The 18,855-nt window shown below is 42.4% G+C and overlaps 1 protein-coding gene across 2 annotated transcripts in view; it reads right to left on the bottom strand.

Moving 5' to 3' along the window:
* Positions 1-18,855, bottom strand: part of MMP16 (matrix metallopeptidase 16) — a 151,466-nt gene that overhangs the window by 41,050 nt on the left and 91,561 nt on the right. For both annotated transcript variants that reach the window (XM_075270314.1, XM_075270315.1), the window contains one exon: positions 6,131-6,435. In XM_075270314.1, coding sequence (XP_075126415.1) covers positions 6,131-6,435 — 305 coding nt within the window. The remainder of the gene's footprint in view (positions 1-6,130; positions 6,436-18,855) is intronic.

Genomic DNA, 18,855 nt, shown 5'->3' with positions numbered 1-18,855 from the left:
CGTCCGTGACGAGACGGAGTCTATGCTGATTCTGCAGGATGAGTAAGGGCTAGTTCACATTCGCGGGCAGTGCGCGGCAAGCACACGGAGCCCATTATATGCTATGGGGTCCGTGTGCTTAACTGTCCAGTGCTTGCAATTGCACTGATATTCCGTTGGGGGGTCCTCCTGAGGACTCCTTCCCGGGGAGGCAAGTGCTAATGTGAATGCGGGCCTAAAAGCAAAGTGGAAGGAGTAGGACATGGCACAGGGAGAATGATAGACCCGAGGATAGTATTGCAGCATCCCTCCTGCAGAACCAGCGTTGATTGGCTGAATCCTATAAAGTGTATAGCGGATCTATCATTCTCCCTTCGCCGTGTCCCACTCCTTCCACTCTGCTTTTAGGGCTGGTTCACATTAGCGCTTGTGTCCCTTCCGGAAGGAGTCCCCCCCAAACGGAATATCAGCGCAACTGCAAGCGCTGTGCAGTTAAAGCGAATGGACCCCATAAACTATAATGGGGTCCGTGTGCTTGCCGCGCACTGCACACGCAAATCATTCATGCGGGCAGTGCGCTGCAAGCCCACGGACCCCGTTATAGTCTATGGGGTCCATGTGCTTTAACTGCACAGCGTTCCTCCTAAACACTCTCCTCCTGCTACTCGTGGACTTAGTGACTCTCGTTAGTCAAATAGTGGTTTCCCCTGAAATGAGCATTTTTCCCATAGACTATAATGGAATTCGATATTCGATCAAGTAGTCGAATATTGAGGCTCTACTCGAACCGAATATTGAATCTCGAATATTTCACTACTCACTCATCTCTAAACCCAACCACTAAGGGAGCATTTACACTACCATCGCTTGAAAAGTCAGACATCTTTGGGAACGGACACTTAAGGACGGACACGGACAGTAAAAGAACGCACCGGATGTCCATTTAAATCAATGCAAAATGTCACGGACACAGCTAGTGTCTGATGCTAATGTCCGCACAAGATTTTTCACGGACATTAGCAGCGGACACTAGCTGTCAGACACCGACAGTAGTGTGAACGCTCCCTAAGACGAAAACATGATTAGGGTTGCGGAGAAGTCTCAGAGCATAGAAAAGTTCCTGCATTCATGGTCATATCCATTGGCAACTGATCAAGACATAAGATGTTACCACTAAGATGGTTAGAGGAAATCTATAAAACTCTGCAACTTTTTAAAACAATTTCTATTTGCAAAAATATTGAACTTTGTCTACAAACTTAAACATGTTTATGTCTATTTAACAACCTCTTTAAGCTCTAGCCTTAGTTCAGCCTCTCTCCTTAGTCATTCTCCAATCAAAGATTCGAGCTGATCAGTAGGAGAATGACGCGTTTATCTCTATAGGATTTGTACACAACTGTGTATTAGGATCACATAGAAAGTGGTGCAGAATGACTGAGTCCAGCTAAAAATCTTTACTTTTAGAATGTATTTTTACATTTAGAGTGTGTTCCTTTAAGTCATTTCACCATGCCCCTTGGCTCCATCTTCTGAGTGTCTTAAACCCACCACCCATTGCTTCTATAGTCAACATTTAGAAGAATCCCTTTTACTTTTATTGTGAAAACAATTGCAGAAGAGTCTAAGACAGTAGCTATTATTTCTGGCTCTGGCATCATTTCCTGCACATTTGCTACTATCTATCAAAGGAAGCATTGAAGTAAACATCTTAGATTCTAAGCCAAGTATTTTTGCCTGTAGAAATTAGACAAAGAGTCATTTATGCATGCAAAAAATAGATTTTCACTTGTCAGCTTTCAAGATCTGTCGGCAGCAAAATAGAAGCTGGCAAACATTTTTAGATCTTTATTGTAACTTGTTTGTGTTGGTTTTTCATGTATTACATCAGTTCAAGACCAATCAAATGGGTGGAGGCAATGGGATACAAAGACAAAAGCAAGCTTCAGATCTTCTAAGTATTCAAAGTAACATTAGACCAAGCTAAAGGAACAGCGGAAGGATGGCCATGACCATCATGAAATGGCAACTTCAAACCCCTACATTGGTAGAGAAATGAAGGCATGAAGTATTTTCTTAAAGGAATTAGCTTAAAGTTTCCTGATGACAAGAGCAGTCATATAAACAAAAATGCAGCTACACTCAACCCTTCTTGTCCCTCTTTTGTCCCGGGGGCTCCAGTTCTCATTGGTGGCCCAAATACGGCTACAACTAACCACAGGCCTTAGTGATTAGGATAATCTGTAGTCAGTGACATCATGGACGGACATATCACTGGTGCAACCTGCACAAGGGCCCAGGGGGTAAGGGGGCCTATCACCCTAACAAGAACATAGCCCATAGCTGTCTACATCCAACTCTGAGTGGACACAGGCCGCTGGGCCGTCGAGAAGAACCAGAATGAAGAAGGGTGAGTACAGCAACAATATTTTGTTACGACTGACCCTGTCACCAGGGAACTTTTATTTTTCCTGGATAAGCCCTTTAAAAAGGACCTTCCATGTCCCCGGGCACGTATGGTTTTATACACAGCTAGAAAGCCAACAGCATGCTGAATTCAGCGCATTATCGGCTTTGTCATTACGTGTCCTGGAGAAAGAGATATTGATGCCTTTACCGATGTCTGTCCACTGTCAGAAGGGCATTCCTGAGAGTCTAGCTGGGCTGTGAAGAATGCCCCTTCCCCCAACAGTACTCGTCTATAGGTCTGTAGTGTCAGAGGAGGCGTTTCTTACCACCCAGCGATGACTCTAAACTGTGAGCAAGGCACCCCTAGTACAGAGCTGTGGACGAGTACAGTCAGGGGGTATTCCTTACAGTCCAGCTAGACTGCCAGGAACGCTCTTCTGACAGTGGGCAGACATCAGTAACGACACCCATATCTCCAGCACGGGGCACATAACAGGGTCAGCTTTCTAGCGGTATATAAAACCGCATGTGCCTGAATACATGAAAGGTCCTCTTTAAAACATGGTGTCCCGAAGTAGCTGACTGGTGGGGAACCAGGTGTTGGATCTGCGCAGATCGAATGCCGATGGTCTGTCCTAAGGATAAGCCATCAATATTAGAAAGTAGATAACCCCTTTAAAAGGATTGAAAGGCATTTTTTTTTTACAAAAGAGCTCAGCATTGGTTAAAGATAAAAAGAAGCAAAGAACACTATAATAAACTCAAATCATTTCTAGCCAATGCTTCCCTGCTGGTCTCTACTTTATGGTCCCTCGCAACGAACGTGAAATGCCATTCGGCTAGTCTCAGGGTGAGGGCAGTCACAGCTGCAGACAGCGAATGGATAAGTGGTCATGTTGTGTCATGAGGGACAAGGAAGCCGTAGAACAGAAGTTGTGGGATTTGGGGATTTTTAAAAATCTTTATGAACATTTTGTAAAATTTGTTTGTCCACCTACCAACTAGTCCAATGGACATGAAAACAATAAGAGTTGAAGAAACATCTTCAGGATGTGAGTTTGCGAGTGAAGTAACTTTTTAGATTTTTTTTGTGTCCACAAAAAATCCACCCCAATTTCAACAAACTAGAAGCCCAAAAGGAAATCCAAGTTCTTCAGAATGCAGAGCTAGCCATCTGAGGATAGCAGGTGATAGAAGAAGATGGTTGAGCACTGGCAAATACATTTTGCTCATATCTGTCACTTGCTGTCTGTATGGGTGGGAGGCAGAGGCGTAACTTGAATTTGGGCAGCAATAACACAGCATAGCTAGAACGTAACATAGCTTAGGCTTCGATATAACTTCAACTCCCCCCATTTATTTAGATATCCATGTACTGAAGGGTTAACCACATGGATAAGTGCCAAATGGCTAATATAATTTCACACATTCAATTTTGTGAATTACTTGTCATCCTATCTTTCCTCTTCACACATAGTGATGTACAACTAAACTCTTATTTTTTTTATCCATAAATCCATAGTGTAGGCTGAGATAACAAACTTTCTAATATACTTTATTCACTTGTGCTGAAGCTTCCATGGTCCTAGTTCAGCTCCTTGGGCTACAACGATTACATCTTGACATGACGATACCGCTACCTATGACTGGCTGCAGTCGTGGGCTGGCGCATCCGCACTAGAACTAGCCATGGCTGCTGTGGCCATGTCAACACACCATATAAAAGCTGGATCTTACTAAACAGAGACCAGTAGGGGACCGAGGAATCCTCAATCATCATCCTGGGATTGGTAGAGAATTGTTGAGGCGAGTATTACTCCTTTTATTTTAGATTGTAAAATTGTTTTAAAAAAACCTCAAAAATTCATGAAGTTGGCAAACACCTAAAAAAAGACAACACACCCAAAGGAAAACCACACAAGTCTCTTGCACTGCCACCATTCACATGAAGGGAGGACCATGTAGTAGATCCTCAGATATTGCTCTTTCTAGAAGTTATACACCCTGTATAATAGAAGGGGGCTCTGGGTGAGGGACCTCTGCTCATAACACAAACTCTTTAATGGTGTTCTCCAGGAAGTGAAGATTTTTGATACTGATGAACAATCCATGGGATAGGTCAACAGTATCAGATCAGTCGGGGTCCGACAACTATAACCTGAATCGTTCAGCCAATGCAGAAGCTGGAAGCTAAATAGTCTATAAGCAGCCCTATTCCTGTTCAAGTGAATGGGAGCAGGGTTGCAGTTCCAGAAGCCACCACTAGAGTATACAGAGTGCTGTACACCGTCGAATCTTCCAGTCTGTACAGTGTAGCAGTGGCGCCTGGTACTGCAGCCCCGTTCCCATTCACTTGAATAGGAGCAGAGCTGCTTTTGGCCATTTCCTGCAGTTGAATCAGCTGATCAGTTCGAGGGTTTGGGTGTCTGTCCCTGACCAATCTTAGGCCTGGTTCACATCTGCATTCGGGTTTCCGTTTGGGGAGTCCGCTTGGGGACCTGCCAAATAGAAACCTATATGCCTAAAAAAGTGGATTCCTAGAAAACCTGTGGACCCTATAGACTATAATGAGGTCCGTGTGGTTTCTGCTCAGTGTCTACACGCAACATGCGGAGAGAAAAGTTCTACAAGCCCCCCACTCCAAGTGAACTCCCGGAATGGAAACCCAAAAGCAGATGTGAACCAGGCCTTATACTGATAAGCTATCCTGTAGATAGGTCATTGGCATCAAAAATCTCCAGATCCTGGACAACTCCTTTGAGTGTGTTTTATATTATAAGTATACACCCATGGAACCCCAAGACTCTTAGAAAACACAACTTTTATTTTTTACAAGGTTTTACCAGAGACTTAAAACAGAAGTATCAAAATTCCGTTCCGGATCTTGGCCAGTATTTCACGCCATATAACAGAACAATGTAACATTGTGTGGGGTTTGAGTAAGAGCAACAATATACCAAAAATAACAAAATAGCAGTGCAGGAAATACCATCTCACACGCTGTATACTCTTTGTATTATCTCAAACAATTCCGATGTTGGATGATTTATTGAACAGGAAAGTTCCAATCTAACATATGTCATTTCATCTCAACATGCCGCCTGACAGATGCTTCAGAAAAATTGAAAACAATATTATACAGTGTTCCATTTTTATTCTTTCTCGGAAAATAAGAAAATTAAGTGCCAATCTTTCCTGCCGTTTCTTATGAATTTTTGTAACCAGTCAAGATTCTTACAATTACATTTACATAGGTGGATATGGAGTCATAATTTGTCGGGAGGAGAATTACGATGTTACCCTGACCGCCAGGAGACACAAGTGATGGACTCTTCTAGGAGAAAACCAGCTAGAAGAAGGAAGGTATGGAGACGTCACGTAATATCCTTTGGGGAATGAAAAAAGCAAGCCATTGCTCCAAAAGAAAACTGTCTCTAAAGAGCGATTTACATGGCAGTCATGTCTTAAGTCGCCGTCTATAGTGAGACATTGACTTACAAGGTAGGAATGTAAATGGCCCTTCTGAGACAGTCTTCTTTCTTCTGGATAAGAACTATTTTTTTAACCTTCTCCCTCATACCAGTATGTTTTCTTGTAAAGTTGGTATCGGCTAGAATTTTGGACCAAATTTTTCTTTAAATTCACCAAGAAATTTGTTAAAATTCGAATAATAAATTTAAAGAAAATTGTTGAATAAAACATGCATAGAGTAAAGGACAAATGGAATAGTATCCAATCTTACCATCATGATTGGGATTTCCTAAAGTCCATGGTTCATCCGAGTCAAAATGCGTATCTCCTCCTATTCCAGGTCCTGGGAAATACGCATGGGCCAAAAATCCCCCCTCTCCGTCAAACGGCGAGCTATCTCCATGGAAACCTGAAGCAAAGATGATGGTAATGTCCACTTCCCGCTTGCCATTTTCTAACTCATTGTATGGAATTTCTTCAAATGTCAATGGAGTTACATTCTGCCAAACATCAAAGGCACGGCGAATGGCTTTACGCGTTTCTGTGTCGCCCACTTTTGGAGTGACGTTCTTTATACTACAATATAGAGAAAGAAAAAAAAACATTATGTACTGATCACAAACTTTCTATAGACTTCTATACGTGGCATTCATTTCTTTATTATGGCATGTAATGTCAGTGGATGGGACCCTCTTCCTCTTAGAAGAACTATATTGGCTTGGCATTCATGAAACACCATGCATTAAAGGGATTCTACCATTAAAAAACTTTTTTTCTAGGTAACACGTCGGAATAGCCTTTAGAAAGGCTACTTGTCTCCTACCTTTGGAAGTGATCTCCGCCACGCCATTCGTCCGAAATACTACGTTTGCACGCCATTCGTTTGTACCGGTATGCTAATTAGTTCTCTCGCAGCGATGGGGGCGTCCCCATTGCTGCTCGAAAACCGACTCCAGTGCCGCCTCTATCTTCTTCTGCATCCTCCCCTTCCTTCTTTGGCTTGACGTCGGACGCATGCGCAGTACGCTCTGTTCGGCGAACTGCGCAATTTTACGCATGCACAGTACGTTCGGCAAAGTTTGCCGAACAGAGCGTGCTACGCAGGCGTCCGACGTCAAGCCAAAGAAGGAAGGGGAGGATGCAGAAGAAGACAGAGGCGGTGCTGGAGTCGGTTTTCGAGCAGCAATGGGGACGCCCCCATCGCATTTCCTGCGCTGGGGGACGCCCCCATCGCTGCGAGAGAACTAATTAGCATACCGGTACAAACCGGTATTTCGAACGAACGGCGCGGAGGAGATCACTTCCAAAGGTAGGAGACGAATAGCCTATCGAAAAGGCTATTCTGACGTGTTACCTAGAAAAAAAAGGTTTTTAATGGTAGAATCCCTTTAATCTGTAGATTGCTAACTTCCAAAAGTGGCGCTCGGGGCAAGATCTTCTTTAACACCAAGAAAGGTCTGATTTGGAAATTCCTTATCTATAAGGTTGGTAGACTAATACTAAGTCTTAGGCAAATGAGGCAGTTGGTGCACTGGGCCAGGCCTTTAGCTCCCTGGAGCTTTTGCCACTCACACCCCCACCATTTCCTGCCTGTGCCACCCCGTGCAGTTAGAGTTGATCCTCCCACTGCTATGACATCACCCATCCTACTTGACCAGTAAGAACAATGCTCTCAGGACTGAAACACCGCCCCCACTGCACCAACTGCTTTATTTGCATAACACCATATTTTTTTCTCCAAATCTATAAATGGGACTATATAGAACAAAGGTTTGATGTTCTTCACTATAATGTGCTCTGTAACATGGTGGTACCATCTGGATATGTTTGGGGGAGGTGGTAGATGCCTTTAATTTAAGACAATTTATAAGGCTGTGTTTTGTCAAATTTTCTTATGCGTCCTATGTACTGAGTATCTACTAGTTTTGCATACAAAGTTATAATTTGAGCGTACTTTACGGTAAAACAGATTGGATAGCTTTAGGCATTTTCTATAAGTCATTATATAAATCTGTAGGAAGCTACGAAAACTAAAGAATAAATTGGATGTCAGGGTTGGCAGCTTTATACCTCTGCTCTATCAGTGCAGAATTATGTTCACGGACTACAGATTAGCTGCATAGTGTCACAGAGTCTGAGTTATACTCCGGGCCACTGTCCCTCCCGTATACTTTGTACTGCAGCTCCGTCTATTCAGGTTAGCTGCTGTGTATAGGCACAAGCCCAGCAGAGACTCACCAGGCAGTGACTACATTGAAAGCAAAGCAAAGTACAAGCAACTACATGATCAATGATAAGATGAGATAAAAAATAATCTATCATAGACAGTACCAACAAAGCCTCATTAAAGCGGACGTCCCAATGGAGGAAAAATGTATTCGATTTCAAATGTGGAAAAAATTTACATACCATATATACTCGAGTATAAGCCCACCCGAATATAAGCCGAGGCCCCTAATTTTACCACAAAAAACTGGGAAAACTTATTGACTCGAGTATAAGCCGAGGGGGGGAAATGCAGCAGCTACTGGGAAATCTCAAAAATTAAAATGGTCGGAGTTTTTGGGTGCAGTAGATGCTGGGGAAGGGGAGGAGGTGTTTTGGTTGTCTGTCTGCTGTTTCCCTGAGCTTGAGGACTGGTTCTCCCCCCCACTTGGAACTCAGCCTGGCTATTAACCCCTTCCTGACGGAACAGGAGCACTGTAGATCCCCTATATTCAGTAGACCAGGCGCTGTCAGACACAGGGATACCTAATGTGTATGTGTTTTTCAGTCATTTTCTACTTTTGTATGTATTCCAGGGAAAGGAGGGATTTACAACTTTTTAAAAAAATTTTTGTAAAGCTTCTTTAATTTCCCACTATTTTATGGGAGATTCTATACATTGATATTGTGGCTGATCATAGACCCCCCCCCACCCCACCAAAAAAACAAAACAAAAACTGAATCGAGTATAACCCGGGGGGGGGGGGCTTTTTCAGCACAAAAACTGTACTGAAAAATTCGGCTTATACTCAAGTATGTACCGTATTTTATTTGTCAAAGCTGCATCCTTGACCTGGGTCAGTACCCCACTACTACTCCATAAAAGGCTGTGATTTAGCCAATATGTCGTATTCTGGAACAAATCCCCTGGCGTTCTGATATATACCGTGTGGGCTCCTTCCTTTCTTGGATTTTTGGACCGTGCCCCTGGGATTGCATGCGGAAGCTTTACTATTAGACCAAGTGATCTGTCCTTACTATACTTTAAGATCACTATAAGGTCACAAGCACAACCTCTGTGTCTTACAGAGCCATATTGGGAGATTTATAGAGGTTTACAAGACAATATTGAACATATATATTTATGTATGTTGTTGGATTCAGCAAAAAAAATAAAGGTATCCACCTTCTGCCGGCCATATTATGGAGTCAACACTTAAAGAGAGTCTTTGTCCACCTTTAATAACTTCAGTTATTAGCAAATGTTAAGAGGTGCAACTCCACTGACTCCAGAACAGTTGGAATTTTCTCTCTAGTCTCCACCATTCCTGAGCAATAGGTATAGTTCCTTTTGGTGCCTGATGCTACTTAGGCTCTCTACTGTCAGGTGGGTGGTGTCAGGAAAAGGGGGTGTGATTCTGAGTTTCAATCAGAGACAGCCAGTCTCCGAGCTCAGAATCACACCCCTTATCTGGCACCACCCATGTGACAGTGGAGAGGTTAAGTAGCTTATCAGGTACCAAAACTAACAGCACTTAGTGCTCAGGAATGGTAAGGGGTAGAGAAAAATCCATCTCCGAATCTGCTTGAGAATTGCGGAAACTGGGCGGAAACACGGTAGAACCCATTAATATCGCCATAATACGGTTGGGCATAGAGGCACCATATGACAACACCTGGAATATATATGGCTTTATACTCTAGAGCTATAGGGACTCTCCATGTTGCTATAAAAACATTGTCACATGTGTGTGCACGGAGCTTTAGAACAGTAACAGCCCTCACTAACAATATAATATATATCAGATGCCATAGACAGATGAACAAATTCTATTAATGAAATCTATTTATGTAGAAATCTTTATACTGTAATTAGGATTTTGCTCGCTCTGTATTACCGGGCCGCTGTAACATTGATTTTACATTTTGGAAAATTACAAAACAGAGGCACAATAAATGTCTCGTTCCCAAGCAGAAATTTTCCTGTGTTTTATGCCTCTCCACAAAATATTGGATCTTGTTATCTGGCATGATCAATCTCATCAGCCCGCGAGGATCAATGAATGGTCTGTCTGACAGTGGTTTGCTCTGCCCATTCATCTCAAAAGATCTCATATCCTTTGTGTGTCAGTCCCGGTGAGGGTGATGAGGATGTGTCTCCAGTGTAATGTTCCGCCAACGCCTGTCAAACTCTCCTTTTCACATCAGAGAACTGGAGTCACGGTGAAAGTAAATGCACAAAGAATTCATACGGGGGCTGAAAATATGGAATTTGTCCACCTGAGATTGTAATCTGAAATGAAAGTCGGTGAATAGCTGGTCTGACAACCAGGACTGAAAGTCAGCATCAACAAATAGACTATCGGTGGCAAAGTCATCGGAAGGTTTATCCTTTGCCAGAAAATGTTTCCGACATACTGTATACCTTGGTCAAATACTCTAAATGTGATGTATACAGAACCCTATGAAGATCCCTTAGTAACTTATTTATATCAAGATTATTGCGTTGGTGGCCGGTTAATGGGCGCGGTTATTCCTAATTCCATGAGTTATACAATCACTGTAGCAGTAAATGTCTATTCTATGTTTACCGAAATGTATAAACCAATTGACAATTGTGTGGTTCTTCTTGTCAATGAGATGTATCCCTATAAAATAATTCACTGTCCTATCAGTTGTGAGAACGTCTCCGTGTGTAGCGATATACCCTACTGACAAGAGGAATGGTAATACCCCAATTTCTTCCATTACCTGCAAGAGGAATAACAGAATAATGGCATAATGCCAAATTGTTAGAAAAGTCACCTTTAAAGGGTTACCGTATATACTGGAGTATAAGCCGAATTTTTCAGCCCAGTTTTTGTGCTGAAAAAGCCCCCCTCGGCTTATACTCGAGTCAGCAAGAATTTTTTTTTTTTTAGGAGGGGGAGTCTATGACCAGCCACAATATTAATGTATAGAATCTCCCATAAAATAGTGCAAAAAAACAAAACAAAAACAAAACACATATACATTAGATATCCCTGTATCTGAAAGTGCCCGGTCTACTGAATATAGGGGATCTGCAGTGCTCCTGTTCCGTCAGGAAGGGATTAATAGGAGCACTGCAGATACCCTATATACAGACAGACTGAATTCCAAGTGGGTGGAAAAAACCCAGTCCTCAAGCTCAGGGAAGGGGCAGACAGACAACCAAAACACCCCCTTCCCTTCCCCAGCAACTACTGCACCCAAAAACTCCGACCATTTTAATTTTTGAAATTTTCCAGTAGCTGCTGCATTCCCCCCCTTGGCTTATACTCAAGTCAATAAGTTTTCCCAGTTTTTTGTGGTAAAATTAGGGGCCTCGGCTTATATTCGGGGCGGCTTATACTCGAGTATATACGGTATTCCCATCTCAGATATTTATGGGATAACTTCAGGATGGGCCATACATATCTATTAGGTGCGGATCAGACTTCTGGGACCTGAAACTATCTCTAGAATGGGTGTCCCCCAATCCCATCCCTTCTGAATGATGTGAACCAGAGATGGCCGTGTTACCCATTTTTGTAACTCGCATACAATTGAAGGGGATTTATAGAAACATCAAAGGACAGCAAGCAACACTGTTTCCATAACTCAGGAACTATAAATGTCTGACCCTTTAAATTAAAGGGGTTTCCCCATGAACATCCCCAACTTTAAGTCTGTAGACAATTAAAGGATAAACATGTCTGAAACCAAAAATGATCTTAATTAATTTCTCTTGATCAGTCGCCAATGGGTACGACCATGATGTAGGAACTTTCTATGGTCAGAAACCCAGCCATGATGTCCTTATTGTGGACTGGTTATCAGGCAGGGACACTACAGGTGTGAGAAGATAACCCGGACACTATAAGGACATCATGTTTGGGTTTCTGACCATAGAAAGTTCATACATCGTGGTCATATCCACTGACAACCTATCAAGACAACAGAATGTCACCACTAATATGGTAACACAAAATCTTTAAAACTCTGCATAATATTTAAAAATTTATATATGCAAACTTTCACTTGTCTACAACTTTATATATGGTTATGTTCATGGGAAAACCCTTTAAACTTATAGAGCAGATACAATATTGACATCTCTGGTTATAAATGTCTTGCCTGGGTATAAAGATTCCATATCAATCATGGATGGAATCGTCGTACTCCTCTACATACAACTCCAGTATTGGTTGATCCTTCTCACTTAAAGGGATCCTATCATGCAAATGCTTTTTTTCTGAGTAACACGTCGGAATAGCCTTAAGTAAGGCTATTCTTCTTCTACCTTTCGTTGTCTTCTCCGCGCCACCGTTCCGTAGGAAGTCTGAAACATGCGCTGGAAGAAGAGGATGTTGCTGATGAAGATGGAGGCGGCGCTGGAGAACTTTCTCTTGCAGCATTGAGGACGCCCCCAGTGCTGTTTGAGCACTGAGAACCGCCCCCATTGCTGCGAGAACTCATTTGCATACCAACAAGAACTAGGATTCCTACGGAACGACGGCGGGGAGAAGACAACAAAAGGTAGGAGAAGAATAGCCTTTCTTAAGGCTATTCCGACATGTTACTCAGAAAGAAGATGAGTTTGTATGATAGGATCCCTTTAATCACTTATTTTCACTGGAGCCTTTCCTTATTTGCATTTTTGCAGGATCACGAGAAGCTGGAGGTGGTAGTGTCACTCCTCGTAGTAAATCACTCTAGTAAAGATGTCTCAATGCCTGCTAGAAATTCACAGTGACAACATTTGCATGTCATCCTTCGACGACGCGGAGAAGAGCAGCGGGGAGATTAGAAGCCGTACTATTGATATACATGGATGTGCTGAGGAGTTTAATGCAATCTTCCAGGCTCTGCGTTTCTCCGGAACGCATTGAGATGCAGGTAAACAGCCGCCATCCTAATCAGTTAATTAGGGTATACCACATAATTTGTCAGGGTCTCATAAAAATAAAAGGCTTACAATTCGCTATGATTTGTTACACCTGAATCCTTTCATTCCTGCTGGCATCAATCAAAGCTTCGCTGAAATCAGGCCTTTTTTGCCGGGGTTTTCTGGCTCACAGTGTGGCTTATTGAAATAAATGAATTGCTTCTAGTCAAATATAGATTTCATTTTCTGCTCCTCTTTTTATCTTCAGACACTTCCCATTGGGTTATTTCATTAATCTTTTTGCTGTTTGCCTGCTTTCCACACGTGGCTTGTTAATCCCAAACCTTAGAACAATACAGATCCTGTACGTGAATTACAAGCCAATATAAATGAATTATTTATCGGGTCAATAAATCTAAATTTTTATTATGCATTAAGGATACATGATCTTAGATTAAATGTCTATCTCTGGTATACACATACAAATTTAATGGGGTTGTTTAGAAAATCCATATTCATATACCCTACTAGCGCCCCCTGTTCTGGATTCCGGTCTCTTGGCCAGAGTGTGGAGAAGGTACAAGACTGTCTCTCTCTATGGAGGAACTCTCTTGTTCATTGATTTGAATTACATCTGTGTAATGCTTAATTTCTCCAGTGGTGGCGCTGCAGGAAAACTCAACACTTAGTGTCAGAGTCAGCCATAGATGAAAGTTAATAACTGATTGTCCAAGCATGGATACACAATGGGGGGAAGATTCATGAAGACCGGATTATTATACTCTGGTCTTGATATCCCCCATGCCAGGGCAGAGAGCACTTAATTCATGATTCTGGCCTCCATGTGTCTCAGTGAAAGTCTACAACAGCCCCAGGACTGCCTTAGATTTTTCTTTCATTTATAACATGGCACTGGTGGTGGCCATGCCCACGTCTCCCCACTTTCAGAAAAGTAGCGAGGTCGACGTACAAATGCAAGAGTTATGATTAGGGTTGAGCGATCAGGATCAGAATAGATCGGATTTCGACCGGCAACCGAGTAAATTTCACAATCGCGATCGGAATTCCGACCCGATCTTTTCCAGCGAGATCGAGATCGGAGGTTTTCTCAAGATCGGCTCAACCCTAAAAGTGACTTTTCCCATAGAGAAGCATTGAGTCAGGGTTGAGGATTGGGTTTGGAAAGGCGATCGAGCAAATTTCACGATCGCAATCAGGATCGAGATCGGCTGGAAAATGATCGTAAATTGGATTTTAAAATCGATCTTGAAATTTCAAGATTGGCTCAACCCTAGTTATGATGAATCCCCCCCTTTGGGATAAGACTGATAAGACTTCTCATACATTCTGTAGGGATACACTTCCATAGCCAAGGAACTAACTCATACATCCTTCCTACAAGGCTCTAGCTCAGCCCAGTTTCAATCCAAATCTAACCTTCTCTAACTTGGGTAACATCACAGCTAGAGCCATAATCTAGGTTTTTGTCTTAAAAAGGACCTTGGATGTTCTCGGACATTGGCTGTATAATATATTGCTAGAAAGTTGACAGTGCAATGAATTCAGCACACTGTCAGTTTTCTAGCAGTATATAACCCAAGAACATTAAAGGTCCTCTTTAAGACAAGATCTAGATCAGGGGTGGGCAATTAATTTTCCCATGGGGCCAAATGAGAAATTGTAACGGTTCTAGAGGGCCATGTGCACAGCGGCAAATTTAGCTCCACCCACTCCTCCGCTGACTCTGCCCATTCTCAATCATTTTTCCATGTGCCCCACAAAGTAAAATCCTCCTACAGGCACCCTAACATTATAACCCCCCCCCACACGCACACATTATAACGTTTCCCTCCAAATGTCCCACAGTATTAAGTCCCTCTCCCGGTATAAACTGGTGGAAACTAGAGGGGACATTAAACTGGGGCAGCTGGAGGGGGACAATAAACTGGTGGCAACTACAGGCAGACATGTCCCCCTCCAGCCACCCCACATGGTTTAAAATCCTCGTCCAGCTGCCCTAGTTTAATGTCACCCTCCATCTGCCCGCTAGTTTAATGTCCCCACTCCATGTGTATTTAGTTTAACTGCCCCCCTACATCTGCCCCTAGTTCCCCCCTCTTGCTCACACATGCTGTCTCTTCTCTCTTTATCATCCAGCAGCCCCCATTGCCGGCAGCTTGCAGAAAGCACACAGTCCCGTGTGGCTCCGCCCACTAACTAGTCATAGCCTATCCTGGTGATAGGTTGTGATGACATCATCACAGGTCCTTGAAAAAATTTCCACTAGCTATGCGGGACGGATAAAAGCAGTCAGAGGGCCGGATGTGGCCCGCGGGCCGGACATTGCCCAGGTCTGCTCTAGATTATGGCTCTAGTTGTGATGTTACCCAAGTTAGACAAGGTTGGGGTTTGGAGATGCGTTGACTACATTGTTTACTTAGACAAGAGATGGCACCAGGGTGCACTACGGGAGAAGTCAAGCCAGTGGAAGCAGCATCATGTTTTGATAAACGTTCTGTGGATATATCTTGACATTTCACCTACCCAAACCCTTCATGGTAACAGTATTCCCTAATGGCAGTGAATAACATCAAACCGGAAAAAATGTTCAGGAATGGTTTGAAGAACGTAACAAGAAGATCAAGGTTTTGACTTTGCCTCCAAATTCTTTAAATCTCAATCTCTGAGTCGCATCCAAAGAAGGAGGAAATTCATACAAACAATGGGAGAAGATACAAACTCCTTGCAGATGTTGTTCCTGGCAGAATTCGAGCCCAGGACTCCAGCGCTGCAAGCCCGCAGTGTTACCGCTGAGCCACCATGTTGCCCCTTACGTAAAGGACTTCTTGTTCACGTCTTCAAAGGACACCTTTAAGCTGAGGCTCCACGTTGCATACAGCTTTTTTAGTTGCAAATTTTGCTGTTTTTTAAGCCAAAATCAGTAGTGGATTGAGCAGAAGGGAGAAGTATAAGAACTTGCATTTAGGGTTGAGCGATCAGGATTGGAAAATATCGAATTCTGATCGGCGTTTGAGCAAATTTCATGATCGGGATCGGCAGGAAAATGAACGGAAATCGGATTTTGAAATCTCAGGATCGGACCAACCCTAATAGTGACTTTTCCCATAGAGAAGCATTGTCCCTGGTTGAGCGATCAGGATCGGAAAAGATCATTTTCCAATCGGTGATCAAGCAAATTTCACAATCGGGATCGACTGGAAATATTCGGAAATCGTATTTTAAAATCGATCCTGAAATCTCCAGATTTTCCATTCCTTTCGTAGCCATTCTTGGCTTTCGTTCTAAAAAAAAGCAGCAATATCAGATCCAAAAAAGCTGCGTTCCTACAATGTAAAACCTCAGCCTTAGAGTTGTTGTGTGGTCAGATCTGTATTGTCGGCACAAGGCACAACTCTTAGGCAGGTTGTTATAATAGGCGTACCTTGTATATCATAATTCACTCTTGCATGCCTCCTAATAGAGCTGTTCCTTCTGCTATAGGATCTTCTAATTACCAATAATCATCACCATAATTGTCATAGTAATGGTTATTGTTCAGGATTATTAATTATCGCTGGAACAACAGATGACTTTATGAGCTTTTGTAAGGATCATCTGTCAGGAAAATCTTCCAAAACAGTGAAGCAAATTGTCATAGAGATGTTGGTTGAAAATGTCACTTCCAGGATTTGTCATTGCATTGAGCCTCCACGTGTATTCCTCTGTGGGATGTCGGCACAGATAGACGTATAATCGCTACATCGGCGGTAACACATGCTCTTTAAGTTGATAAGTGAACGGTATTTATTTTAATCTCCTTGGAAAACAAGGCTCTGCTGGCAGGACCATATTGAAATGTGTGCAAAAGGAGATACATAATAATTCCTTATTAATCTATAATACAGGCTTTCTCTAGAGTATTACTCACTCCAGACATGGTTCCATTATCTTCAATTTCTCAGGCTATAAAATTCATGCAACTCACATTAGTCAGTTAGTCCTACAACCAAAACCCCCAAGAACCTTGATAAGGAATATCTCCAAGGCCCAAGGAGCGGGGAAGGCCTCCATAATACCAATGTTCCAGGAGAATGATGTGCATGCATGTTCCATTACTACAATGGAGGATCAATCCTAGTGAAAGGCCTACTCATCTCTGAGATTATGGGGGTGCTGCTAGACGCCATCAATCTGACTTTTATGAGACATCTTATTACTACAGATGAGTCCTTCCTTATCATTCCATTTGCTCCAACATAATCTGAGTCAATCTCTTTGCAAATTGCACTGGTATAGCGCCATCATATTGCACTGGTCAGTACAGGTGGTATGATTATTCACATACCTCCCTGCATAGTTGGGGTTTACAGTGTATATCTGATCCCTTCCTTACCTTTTCTTTTAGCTCAACCTATCCCATGATGTGTGGAGCAAGATGAACAGCTTATCAAAAAACATGATTTTGCAGTACTCTTTTATAAGATGTCTATCCAGTCTTTGTGAGGCCACCAAGTGGTTGTGTTGTGCATTGCAGCCTGTCAAGGATTTAGCTAGCACATATATTGGATTGGAATGATTTTATGAGAGCTTGGAGTCCTTAAAGACATGTCCTCATGTCCTTATATACTGAATGGTGCGCGCCTGGGAGCCGGAGATATCGGTGCCGTTAGTTTTTGCATCGATATCTCTTTGCCGACAGAAGGGCGGGCCTTACAGGACACAATTATGTCCAGAGTTTATGTTAAGTATTAAACTTCTCACCTATCTACAGGATAAGTGATAAATGTACAATCGATGAGGGTTTGGGACAACTGGGACGATCAATGATCATAGAAATTTGAGTCCAATGTCCCTCTTATGAAGAGATCTGGGGTTAATCGTACGCACTGCTGGTCCATTCATCTCTAGGGTGCCGAAGCCCAGCTCTTTCATTACTTTAGAGCTCAATGAAGCAGCTACATTCATAGAGGGAGACTTGAACCTTGTGATCAGCAGCGGCTCCAGTCATTGGTCCCCACTGATCAGACATTTATTACCAGTTTAAAGAGAATATCCATTTTCTAATATTGATGGGCGAGCCACATGATAAGTCATTAATATTAGATCATACATTGGAATGCTGCGTCTTTTCTAGATCTATCTAATCTGGCTATCTTTCTGCCTATCTATCTATCTATCTATCTATCTATCTATCTAATCTAACCATCTATTCCAGGGGTCCTCAAACTTTTTAAACAGTGGGCCGGAGGCAGAGCAGGTCGCACAGACATCGGGAGCGGTGCCCTCCAATAGGTAAAGTGAAGTGCGCTCCATGGCCTGGCCCGAGCTCCCCAGGAGCTTCATTATAAATGCACGCCTGCCGGTGTTGTCGGCGGGGCCAGACAGAAGTGCTTGGCGAGCCGCATGTGACCCACGGGCCGCAGTTTGAGGACCCCTGATCTATTCTATCCATCCATTATCTATCTATCTATCTATCTATCTATCTATCTATCTAACTATCCTATTCTATCCATACATTATCTAGCTAATCTATTTATCCATCATCTACTTATGTATCTATCTATCTATCTATCTATCTATCTATCTATCTATCTATCTCTCTGTCTGTCTGTCTGTCTATCTATTCTATCCATACATTACATAGTTACATAGTAGATAAGGTTGGATAAAGACATAAGTCCATCAAGTCCAACCTATAACCCTACAATCCCTATTATCTATTATCTATTATATATAATAATACATAATATCTATTATCTAGCTAATCTATCTATCTATCTATCTATCTATCATCTATCTATCTATCTATCTATCTATCTATCTATCTATCTATTCTATCCATACATTATCTAGCTAATCTATTTATCTATCTATCTATCTATCTATCTATCTATCTATCTATC

Source organism: Leptodactylus fuscus, chromosome 4 (genome assembly GCF_031893055.1).
Source record: "Leptodactylus fuscus isolate aLepFus1 chromosome 4, aLepFus1.hap2, whole genome shotgun sequence".
In the NCBI taxonomy this organism is placed as follows: Eukaryota; Metazoa; Chordata; class Amphibia; order Anura; family Leptodactylidae; genus Leptodactylus; species Leptodactylus fuscus.
This window is presented reverse-complemented; position numbering and strand designations above follow the sequence as displayed.